The sequence below is a fragment of the Tiliqua scincoides genome, chromosome 4, assembly GCF_035046505.1.
Source record: "Tiliqua scincoides isolate rTilSci1 chromosome 4, rTilSci1.hap2, whole genome shotgun sequence".
In the NCBI taxonomy this organism is placed as follows: Eukaryota; Metazoa; Chordata; class Lepidosauria; order Squamata; family Scincidae; genus Tiliqua; species Tiliqua scincoides.
This window is the reverse complement of record NC_089824.1, coordinates 40,289,129-40,301,420: the sequence shown is the minus strand read 5'-3', so window position 1 is coordinate 40,301,420 and position 12,292 is coordinate 40,289,129. Positions and strand designations below refer to the sequence as shown.

General features: G+C 47.7%; 1 protein-coding gene across 1 annotated transcript in view; it reads right to left on the bottom strand.

Annotated features, from left to right (window-relative positions):
* Nucleotides 1-240: 240 nt before the first annotated feature.
* The window catches only part of CRH (corticotropin releasing hormone), a 70,500-nt gene continuing 58,448 nt past the window's right edge, over nt 241-12,292 (bottom strand). The window contains exon 3 of the mRNA XM_066626398.1: nt 241-1,059. Within this exon, the coding sequence (XP_066482495.1) occupies nt 480-1,043 (564 nt within the window). The 5' untranslated portion in view covers nt 1,044-1,059 and the 3' untranslated portion in view covers nt 241-479. The remainder of the gene's footprint in view (nt 1,060-12,292) is intronic.

Sequence of the window (12,292 nt, the reverse complement as noted above, 5' to 3'; positions counted from 1 at the left end):
AAGCCTATGCATGTCTACTCAGAAGGAAGTCCCATTGTAGTCAATGGGGCTTACTCCCAGGTAAGTGTGCATAGGATTGCAGCCGCAAGTCACCAGCTGAACCGCTGGACCCCCACCCTGAAAGAGTGAATTACAGCCCAATCCTATGCCTGTCTACACAGAAGTAAGTCCCATTAGAGTCAATGGGGCTTACTCCCAGGAAAGCGGGGATAGGATTGGGCTGTTGATCTGGACAGGAGGAAGGGGGGGAAGAAAAGGACCGAGAGAGTTACAAACGACACGTGGGTACAAGGCTGGGCATGCTACTCAAGGGCTATATTAGATGGTGGGTCCACAGGCACCCTTTAGGTGGCTCAAGCTCTCGAAGAAAAGAAGGTGGGGCCGGATCAGCACGAGGGGGACTTTGTGGCTCTACTGTCGGACGTGTGCTAACTGGAGGGTCTCTTTGGTAGGGGGCGGGAGGAGGGTCGACGGGGACTTCATTTCCCGATGATCTCCATCAGTTTCCTGTTGCTGTGAGCCTGCTGAGCCAACTGCTCCGCCCGGGCCATTTCCAAGACTTCTCGGAGGAGGTGGAAAGTCAGGTCCAAGGAGATCGGCGGCTCCTCGGATCGTTTCTCCTTCTGGGTAGCGTCCGGGTGGGCGCCGTCGTCGTCTTCGCCTTCCCAGGGCTCAGCGTCGCCCCCTAGCGAGCGCGCTTGCAGCTGCTGCAGCTGCTGGACAGCCGCTCGGAAAAAGTTGCTGGAGGACGCGGACGGGGCTAGGCTGCTGCTGCTGCTGCTGCTGCTGCTGCTGGAGGAGAAAGAGGACGAGGCAGCGGAGGGAGGGTTCTTGTGCAGGTTGCCCAGGCGCAGGAAATACTCTTCTCCCATGCGGAGCAGGACGGGCAGCGACTGTGGTTGCTCCTGGAGGAGGCGGTCGGGCTGCTGCAGAGCTCTGTCGGCGGCGGAGGCTGGGCTGCTCTTGCTCAGGGCTCTGCACTCATGGCAGGGCAGGAGAGCCACCAGCAGGATCCCTGTAGAGACCAGGAGCTGGATCTTCATGGTTCAGCGGCCAGAGCTGGAAAAGAAAGCCAGTGACAGGAGGGGAAGAAGGGACCGGGCAGAGGAGTGGCTGAGAGCCCAAGCCTAGGCAAGTCTACTCAGAAGCAAGTCCCATGGAAGTCTATGGGGCTTACTCCCAGGAAAGTATGGATGGGGTTGCAACCTGACTTTCTATATTAGAGCATCAGCCCAGAACTCCCGCAGGCGCACCACCGCGCAGGTCGCTGTCCGTGGTGCTGTAAGCCTTTCTCTGGCCCTCGCCAAGGACCCATTGGAACGCACGCATCCTTCAGGTGGCCCTGAATCCACCCAGACGCGCTCAAACATCCTTCTGATGCTCGCAGAGCAAAAGAAAGTTTGCTCTTCTTTTTTTGGAGTCGAGAACTGAAAATCCCCTTCCTTATTAAAGGCATTGAATGGAAAGACCAGAGTATCAGACGGCTGTTTGTGCGGGATAGGGTGCTGGCAGATCAGGGCACTGGAGGAGCTGGGGCTTGGATCAAGAAGGCAATGCTTGGCCAGCCCAACCCCAGGAGTTTCAGCATTCAAAGCAAGACCTTTTCGAAAACTGAATCAAAAGAAAACCCCGTTTCCAGAGCCATCCTAGATCCCACTATTTTGCTCTTACCACCATTATCCTAGAGGGTTTCTTAGATCATGCATAGACCCATGTTACCCATTCTCTCTCTCTCTCTCTCTCTCTCTCTCTCTCTCTCTCTCACACACACACACACACACACACACACACACACACACACAGAGAGAGAGAGAGAGAGAGAGAGAGAGAGAGAGAGAGAGCCTCTTCCAGCAAAGTTTGCTGCCTTCACCTATGTGGTCATCCTGGCTGGCTCATCCCATACCTTCGAGGTGCTGGTGGAATGAAGTGGGACAGGTGCAGTCCGCCAGTGCTGGGGGGTCCCCGTGCCTCTCCCTCTCCCTGCTCGGATGTGTATCTCTGGGAGCCGTCTCCTGCCGTCCTTGTGATCAGATTGCTACCTAATCAGAGCCCGGATGCGTGATTTTTATAGGTTAGACCCTCTTCTGGAATCACGCAGCCCCTGCTGACGCCTTCTTGACAGCTCGCTTGCGTGCCCCGATCCACTGCTGAATAAATCATGGGGGACGCTTCGAGCGGCAATGGGCAGCGTCCTGCTATCACAACCCAGAATCTCACATCCAATTATATCAACAGATATTTATCGCCTCGTTAGTGACGTCAGCCCAGCCCGCGACGGGGAAGATCAGCAGGACACTCGTCGTCCCATTGACAAAAACCTCTGAATGGAGAAACGGGGGCGACTCCTCTTACTATCAAAGGTCAAGCTGGCCCAAAACTTTCCACTGCGGACGAGTCCGAGGAGGAAAGGGCTCTGTGACTCGACTGGACCGCCCCAGGGACGACCCTGGAGCCTGGAGGAGCTGCTCTGCCTGGTCTCAGCTCCTTCTTGGGAGAAAGTTACGGGGAGAGAACTTAGAGGCTGGTCTGTTGCCAACAGAGCCATCCCACCCCCACGTCCTTTTTCCCGTTCCCTGATTTGCAAGGAAGGGCACACGAAAGTCTTCCAAAAGAGTAGTCCCTGTTGCTGGCATCAGAAGAAAGCAGGCGTCACACAAAAAACTCTCTCTCTCTCTCTCACACACACACACACACACACACACACACACACACACACACACACACACGTGTGGGGGGGGGCCCGCTAAATTTCCAGCCCAGCAAGAGGTAAGGCTGGCAGCCTTCCAAGCCCCAACTTCAGAGGACTTTATGTCCCATTGATGGCAACTTCAAGAGACCGAGGTGGTCAGGGGAAGGCCCCACAGATTTCATACTCGCTGGACTACACGCGAGAAACGTCTCCGTTGGCCACATTGACACCTCGTGTCTGCCCTTCGGAGCCTCCCATGCGCTCTGCTCGCGGTCTGAACTTGCAGCCTGAATCCCTTGGTCTCTGTCTATACGGGAAGACCTGATGCCTGAACGGGTTTGGGGCGGGTTTGAGTTTCAGGGGGTTTTTGGGGGTGCCTTCCAGACTGTGCTCCCCCTCCCCAGAGGTGTGCCGTGGTAGGAGACCCGCTCTCTGCTGCCATCCAGGTGTGCCGGAGGCGTTTCTCCCAGGCATGGCCCTTCTTATGTTGCACATGCAAGACCACTGAATGGAGTGAATAAGCCCCCTGAAGCACTGGAGCACCCCCTCCCCATTGGCTGTGAGATACACCAGTAGTCAAAGAAAGAGAGCTGGGAGGGGGTTTCCTCGCCCTCTGAGTGCTTGGGAAGCACAGGTGCCTCAGAGCCGGATCCCATGCTTGTCTACTTAGAAGTCAGTACCATTATAGTCAATGAAGCTTACTCCCAGGAATGTGCAGCCTAAGAGTCCAAGCTTATGCCTGTCTACTCAGAAGTCAGTCCCATTATAGTCAACGGAACTTACTCCCAAGAAAGTGCGGTTAGGATTGCAGCCTCAAGAAGTTGGTGGATCAGAATCAGGGCTGGGAATCATTGGGCCCTGGAGAGAGCCAGCCTCCCCTCCCCTCCCCTTCCCCAGCCTCCTCTTGTGCGCCTGTAGCTGCGTTTTGATTGGGGGGGGGGGCGAGGAAGAGGAGGGCACCCTTGAAGGCGCTCGCTTCTGGCCCCCCAGCCTTGCAAGGAATGAATGGGCTCTTTGTTAAGCGCCATTCAGTGGCAATGCGGGCTGAAGAGCGGGCGCATTGTGCTCTGATGATCCAGCTGCTTTCCCTCGACACGCCGTAATCAGGAGCGCTCTTCAGCCCTCCGTTCTCCGGCTGCGCGAGGCTGGGCACGGGCAACAGCAGCAGCAAAGGAACGACGGAACGTCGTCTGATAGCCTAACCCAGGTGTCAGGTTCGACCTGTTGCATCGACGTGGGAAGAGGACGACCTCGGCAAGCTAGATAGATGAGGGCTGGATTCCTCCCTCCAGAGAACTAAACCTGCTGGCAATGGAGTTGACTTCCGAGAGAGTGGATAGAGGGATGTTCTTTTCCCTCTCACACAACCCCAGAACCAGGGGATATCCACTAAAAGTAAGTGTCTGGAGAGTTAGGACAATTAGTGTGAAACTGAGGCTGTGGAACTCCTTGCCACATTATATGGGGGAAGGCATCATGCAGATGGTGGACAGAGTGGATAGAGAGAAGTTCTTTTCTCTCTCAGATAACCCCAGAACCAGGGGGCATCTGTTAAAAAAATGAGTGTCAGGAGAAAGAGAACAGACCAAAAAATATTTCTTTACCCAGTGCATAATTGGTCTGTGGAACTCCTTGCCACAGAATGTGGCGATGGCAACTGGCCTAGATGCCTTTGAAAGGAGACTGGACATATTTCTGGAGGAAGACTTTATCACAGGCTACAAGCCATTATGGGTATGTGCAACCTCCTGATTTTAGGCCACCTCAGAATCCCAGGTGCAAGTTTGGGCACCAGGATGCAGGTATCTTGTCATCTTGCATGCTCCCTGAGGCATCTGGTGGGCCACTGTGAGATACAGGAAGCTAGACTAGATAGGCCTGATCCAGCAGAGCTCTTCTTATGGACTAAGTTCTTATGGACTAAGAACTTCTTATGGACTAAGAGTTCTTATGGACTAAGAAAGGGCGTTGATTATAAAAGCCACTCTACACATAAGTACCTTGGATTGGAAGGAATGGAAGGTGACTTGCATGGTTTAGGATCTCTGTGTAAAGAACCTGCCCTGAGCTCCAGGAAAACTTAGGAGGCATTGGAGGTAGTGTGATGCTGGCAGCCGATTTAAAAGCTAGGAAAGACACTTGGGAGTCCTTCCTCAAGCATCTAATATTTGTATGGAGTTACACAGTGCACGGACAGAGGAGAAAGCCCAGCTGTTTCAGTCCCCTTGGTAGGAAATAGAAAGGAAGATCAGGGCCCTTTGATGGAGAAGCACTGATCCACCTTACCTTGCTCAGGATGAGACTCATTAGGGAACTGCCAACCTACATGAGGAGGAAGAATAGGCAGGTTTCAGTCAGCTGGGGGGAAAGACTGCCACCCTCGAAGAAGAACCATCAAAACACTTGTTAAGAGAGATGGTTACAGGCGTAACCTTCTTCTAAATAAAGGAAGATACTTGGAACCAGACAAGAAACTGACAGCCCAATCCTAGGCATGTCTACTCAGAAGTAAGTCCCATTAGAGTCAATGGGGCTTACTCCCAGGAAAGCGTGGATAAGATTGAGCTGTGAGTTGTGAATCAAACTCAAACATTTTCCTGCTTGAATCTTGTCTCCATCCTGAAGCCCCTCTCTTTCAGCCTCAGTTTCCCAGCTGCAATATGGGGATAATCATCCTTACCTTACAGGGTTGTTGTAAGGATTACATAAAATGACCTATGTGGTATGTTTTGCACACTCAAAGTTAAAATATGAATGCTAAATATTGTCTGGTCTCAGTTAAGGCAAACTGCATAACTACAGCCTTTAGTAAAACTCACTTCACAGATACAGGGGGGATTCACTGGGTGCTCTCTATCTTCTTTGATCCAAGAGAAAGATGCAACTTGCTTTTAGTCCCTGAATCACCAATTATGTCCAAAAGAAAAAGGAGCTCCTGCTTTTGTTTCAGTCTACCATATTGTAGAGATTCAGCTGGAAAATGAATGGCAGGCATTAAATACCAAGGTGGTACATTGGTCTCAGATATGGAGCTTGGCCTGGATACTGGCATTGTTACCACATGCACAATTTTTTAGTTCAGTATTGGTGAATAGTGGGTCTGATAACATATTGTGCTAAATGGGATAGGTGGAAGAAATAAGGTTCCCAGGGCAACATGCTAAGTATTATCAAAAATGAGTCAGGATGGCACAATGATGCTGGAGTTGGACCTCCAACTTTGGACCTGAAAAATCCAGGTTCAAATTCCCACCCAGCCGTGAAGCCTCCTGGGTGACTTTGGGCCAGTCACTATCTCTCACCTCACCTTACCTCACAAGGGTGTTGTGAGGATTAAAAAAAGAGAGATCTATGTACACATACTCAAGCTCCTTGGAGGAAAGATGGCACAAAAATATGAAAAATAAATAAATGTAGGTGTGGGGAATAAATGATGAGACTAACAGCCTCACCTAAGTTCCTGAGCACTGATGCAGCTTCTGCTGCATCCCATGGAATCTCTGATGCTAGAGGTCTCCTTGGGGTAAGGGAACATTTGTCCCCTTGCCCCAGGGTAAGCCCCAGCAGCTATAATGAATTAATGTGCCAGCTATATAGCTGATGGAAACCCATGTTGATCCATGTTAGTGGATCAGGGCCAGGAAGGGTGATAGGACATCGCACACACCAGCACTGCCAATTCAGCACCCCTTCTGGACCCAATCTGCCCACCTGCCACCCTCATCGCTGCCTTCACTCTGCCCTATTACACCCCCTCCCCTGAATTTCCCCCACGCCAGACTTACCTGCTCTGGCAGGTGTAGCTCTGCACACTGGTACCAGCACTGCTTGAAGGTGCACTGTTACAAAGTGCTTTACAACACTTTTGCAACAGCTTGCAGCAGCAGAGTGCATGTTCTGCCAATATAGCTGCAGGTTAGGAATGGGCCATAAGAAAGGAGTGCCCGAACACCATTGCCACCACAATCTCCTATTTTCTTGGACTACAAATGATGTTGGGCTGGGGTCAGACAATACTTTTTAAGAGGGTTGAAAAGGATATGAAAGGGGTACTGTTCCCTTGCCTTGCCTTGTCTTCTCTGCAATTTTTTTTGCCAGTCTTTTGACTCACTGCTCTCTTCAGTAAAAAAACATTTGTCAGATACAAGCCTATGAACCAGAAGAGATAATGCAATGAGTGTAGTGTACATACCACAGAAAATGATGCCTCAGTCATACCACCTTCAACACACTGAAGGAACTTTTGTCTAGCTCGTCTTGAAAGAGGCCCCTGACTACTCTGGAGTAAACAATCAGCAGTCAAGTAACATAAAGCAAGCTGGTAGTCATGGTAATCGTAATCAGGACCCCAGTTTGTATCTATCAGTCTTTCAAGTACTGTATAAAAAAAAGGACAAAAACACCCAAAGGCACTTTGGAAAAGGATTTTGGGCCAGTGCCCTTTATCAAAGGTATTTTTCCACTCCTTTCATAAGAGATAGGTTACCTTCTGTTTCTGAAGCTAAACCCTCTTATTAAAAGAGTGAAAAAATAGTCTTGGTAAAGAAGAGTGGCTCAAACTTTTTGGATACATTTCAAAAAATAAAAGCTTCTATTTTTGACTGTTTTCTTCCTGTTTTTAACCTGGATCGGTGCAGCTCACTTGGATCTGCTAAAGAACACCATGGTGCCACACCCAGAATGGAATGATTGGATGTGAATAATATTATCTCGGCTCTGTGTACAGATTATACAGGATGGGGGCAGTGCTGCGGAGCTACCATTGCTCACAAACATATGTTCATTTTGCATGACTTGCCATGATCTGATTCAACTGGTTTTGCAGATGTCAAATAGCATGTGGGAAAAGGCAAAACAAGCTCCCAGCAGCAGAATGATCACTGACGCAACAGATGCGTGGGGGGCTGTTGTAAGTATGTGCTTGATGCTGGTGATGAGTAGCACATTTCCCATCTAGCCCTTCATGCCAGGAGCAGTTTTTATTCAAAAAGAAAAAAATAAGAACACCGAAGAACATTATTTCCATTTCCTATTTTCTGAACGTGTGTGATCCACAATTAATATGTAGCCCTTTAAAAAAAATACATTGGGATGTCACTAATAATGAGTAACTTTCCACCTCCTTTCCAGCTCAGCACAATTTTTAATTTTTTTGACAGTAGATAATGCATTTCAAGCCAATGGTTATCATGCAACCCTATAAAAATAGAATAATGCTACCCACTTCCACATAATAACATCCCACTATCTTAAGAATGTTCCTTTTTTCTTTCTTTCCTCTTTTTTTAATGTATAGGATACAATCCAACCAAATTTAAGCACTTCAAATTGATTTCAGAGAAAGGCAGCACACTCTTAAGTCTTCCATGAGTCTGAAATATGCTCAAATGTGTGCCAATAGCAATGGGGCACAATTCGGTCAATGTGTACATACAGGTCCAGCCTTCTTATACATGGATATTTTTGTACACAGATTTGACTCAACGCAAATGGCCACTGCAAATGAGAAGGCATGTGCTAATCCCTGGAGATGGGGAAAAATGCATCCCTTTAAAATCACAGTTTAGAAAACTTCTTACTGTTGTAGAGACAATCATGCACGTGATCATTCCGTTCTTCAGCAGAGTCAGGCAAAGGCAGGAGGACCTTTGCATTTCTAATTGCTGACTGCCGGCCCAATCCTATCCAACTTTCCACCACCGGTGCAGCCACAATACAGCCTTGAGGTAAGGGAACAAATGTTTCCATATCTTCAGGAGGCCTCTGTGGCTGCCTTCCCACCACAGGGTGCAGCACATGCCCCATTGGCATGGCTGCCCTTGTACTGGAAAATTGGATAGGATTTGACCCTGCCTCTCTATAACTTTAGGAAAGCTGTTTTTAAACCACAATTGAAAAGGGACATACTTTTTATTTTTTTTAAACTGCTTTTATTTAACACATTTTATAGTATCAGCAAGGAGTCCCAGAATCAAACCCTTGGGGATGTTGAGACACGCCCTTATTCCATTAGGAGCAATGGAGGGGTAAGGAACATGGAAGTGGGTCTTTAAATCTATTTTTCCACCTTTTTATCCATGGGTTTTGTTTTTTTAAACCAGTGGATAATGAGGGACAACCTGTACTTGCCTCTCCAAACACTTAATTCCTTTTTTATAAAATATCTTGGGGATGAAATTGACTAGCCATATGGTGACTGTCTTCCAGTCAAGCCAATTTCAGCACTTTACTGACTTGCATGAGAGGGCTGTTTCAGAAAGTTCAGGGAAAAGTTTCATTCCCTGCATTGAGGTTCCCTTCTTCCTTCAGAATTTTTTTACAGATATCTAGGCACCATGATCAGGACGAACCTTGTGATGGCAGTAAAAGAAAACTAACTTCCGTTGCTCTACAGAATTTACTGCCCTTACGTAACAATGGCTGAAGTGATCAAACATTACATTTGAAAATGAAGACATTTCAGGAGAATTTCCATCAAAAGATACTTTTTAAGGCAGAAGGGGGGGGAAGAGAGAGAGAGAGAGAGAGAGAGAGAGAGAGGCATATTACTAATTTTGTCAGTGGAGGTCAAGCATACCAGTATTCCAGAGCTCTGACTCAGAGTAATAATATGTAGTAAACACGGAAAAATCTTATTAAGTTATCTAATTTTACTTCATGTCCTTGTCAATGCAGTTCTGCCATAAACACAGATGCAATAGGTTGCTATAAAAATAGACATGTTCAAAGATATCCCCGTCCAACTTCATTCATAGTGCAACACTTTTGAAGATGATTGATGGTTTTGCCAGAGGTGGAATGACCCCAATAGTTTTTGAAAGCCAAAGGAATTCAGGTAGAATAACACAGATGTTGTCAAATCGACCACACTTTAACTTCTCCAGTTAAAATGGGAGAAATTTATTCAACACGCAATTCATGGTCTGTAGAGTAATCTTATTGTCAAAGGAACTGTTCAGTAACACAGGAGCTAGAACCTTTGACGACACAAGTATAAAACGATAGAAAAATACAATGGCTTGGATCAAAAACAGCAGACATGTTCACTCATTTAGGACGAGTAAGCCCCATCAAATACTGTAGGACCTACAACCAAGTTTTCCAAGTTGTCTTGTATCATATCCTCATAAAATAAATAAATAAACAAACATGGCAGGATGGACTGAAGGCCAAAATGAAAGCACCAGTTAAGAGAGATACCTCCCAAGGCATTCCCTCAATTTTGCAGCAGCTGTTTGCTGCCTTCGGGTGACCATCCCAACACCATACTCCTAGGAACCATGACTAGGGATCACACTTGCCTCTTCTTCTGTGCTGTGCCTGCATTAGATCATGGGCAGCCCAGTCCTAATCATACTGCCCACACTGTGATGCAGCTGCTCCAAAATGGCCATTACTGTAACCAGCACAGGAAACAAGTGTATTGGAACCTGGCAAGGAAGTAGGGTGTGGTGTCACCAGTGGCTCCTTTAAGGGTAAGGCCTGGGCATCCAGCAGAGTGTGCTGCACAGCTGCAGCCACTTGAAGGCAATAGGGCCCTCAGGGATATAAGGAGCACCTGAGGCAGGAAGTGTTTGTGGGCAGCAGAAGGAGGAAAGTTTGAGGACAGAATGGAAACTGGATTAATGGACTGATTGGTGAATGGGCTTTGGAGACATTGGTGTGTGGCTGCTGTACCCAAGACCTGCTGAGGACCAAGGGGCTGCTGGCAGAAGAAAGGATCTCTGCAGGTTGAACAGGTGAGCTACCCTGGAGGTAGGGTCCAGCAGAACTGCAGGGCAGAACCAGGGTCATTTTTGAGGAAAAAAGGGGTGCTAATTAGCTAACAGTGGGCATAATTCTCCAGGCAGAGCTTGGACTGGGAATCTGGCAGAACAACAAGACTGCAGAGGTTTCCCTGAGATAAGGGGATGTAAGTAAGGTGCTCTATCCCCTGCTGTGGGGCTACTTGGGACCTACACCAGCAAAATCACAGGCCCAAGCAGCCCCATGTTGCCATTCCCACCCCCACCTGCTCCCAGGCCTGATCCAGCCAACCCCTATCAACACCCTCCCCCTGCCCTGTTACACCCTTCCCTGCCCACCCCTCCCCCATTGCCACCCTGGTAGGGGAGGGTGGCAATGGGGGAGGGGTGGGTGGATCAGGCCCAGGAAGAGGCAAGATCAGCAGCATCAGTGCATGCCATATCCTATCCCCATCATGGATCAACTTGGACCTGCACCAGTAATATCACTGCTTGTGAGTCTGAGTAGACCCATAGTGGTGGCTGGGACTTTCCCCAGAGCAAGGGACCAAATGTCCCTTATCCCAAGGAGACTTTCCACCTACTAAACATCCCCCCCATGCAGTGCCCATGCCAGCACTGGAAGTTTAGGTAGGATTTGGCTGACTATGTAGTGAGCTACAATAGTTGTAAATGATTTCCAGTAGCCTGGCTGTGGGAGAGGGGATAGAATGCCTCAAGTTACATCATCCCATTGTTCCAACTGTTGACCTCATCACAGTGACATTTGTTGCTGTTTGTTTGGCTCCTCCCATTAAGAGGCAATAAGGGCTTGTTTTTAGGAATGACATGGTTGGTAACAGTGTTGTGGAAGACTTTTAAGGTGTAATCAGGTTTCTGGGCTAGGCTGCTTTTCTCCTGCTGTTATTGTACCTTTAACTTTGCACTTGGGAGAACATAGGATACGAACTACATTATATCCAGATTACATAAAGAATAGCTGTGGCCATTTCAGATTGGACTGTAGAATCTTCTTGCCAAGCAATGTTTATCTAGCTCCACTTGCAAGAATAAAAATATCAAAGATAGCTAGACAACATCTTTACCTGTCTAATAATCCCTGTATGAGGAGACAACAGCTGACAGTTGCATTTCCTTTGGAAAATATATCTTGTACAACTATTGTACGTTCAGATAACAGATGCAAAGTGTGTGAAACTTTCCAAGTAGCTAATGTTTCATTTCAGGTAGGCTAGTAATCTTACACATATTGGCAATTGGCAAGTAATCCATGAAACAAAGAAACATCCCATGGGAGCATTGGAACAATTTGTCTTAACAGGCTGTCTTGTATCTGGGTGTATTTTATAACTAGAAAGAACTGGCTGTAGACTTCCAAAATAAGGGTTAAATCATGCAGCAATTAGTTCCAAATGCAGCCATGTGTATTGGATCCAGTTTTTTTTCCCCACACCACCTGGACGATACACTGTTGGATCAATGTTTTAACACTGAAAAAGAGACTGGGTGAGGCAGCATTTATTCCGAGCATGTTCGACATCTAAGGGGGAGGACAGGTGGAATAATTGGGAAAGTCTAGGCCAGAAATAAACAGCTGGGTAAATCAAAAAGTGTCTCCTCTCAGAGCTATTGCCAGATTGAATCTATAACACAGCAAGGTCAGGTTCTCCTTAATTACAAGACTTGAGGCAGGGAATAATGGGAATGCCCACACTTAGTGCACAGAATTTTTATGCTATTACCTACTGTGTGATTATCCTTATCTAAAATGCAAGTATAGTTGGGATGCTTTCAACATTCTACTGGACCAGTAATGCAGATGGAGAATTTGGATGGTGGATGGAGTAATTGCAACTCA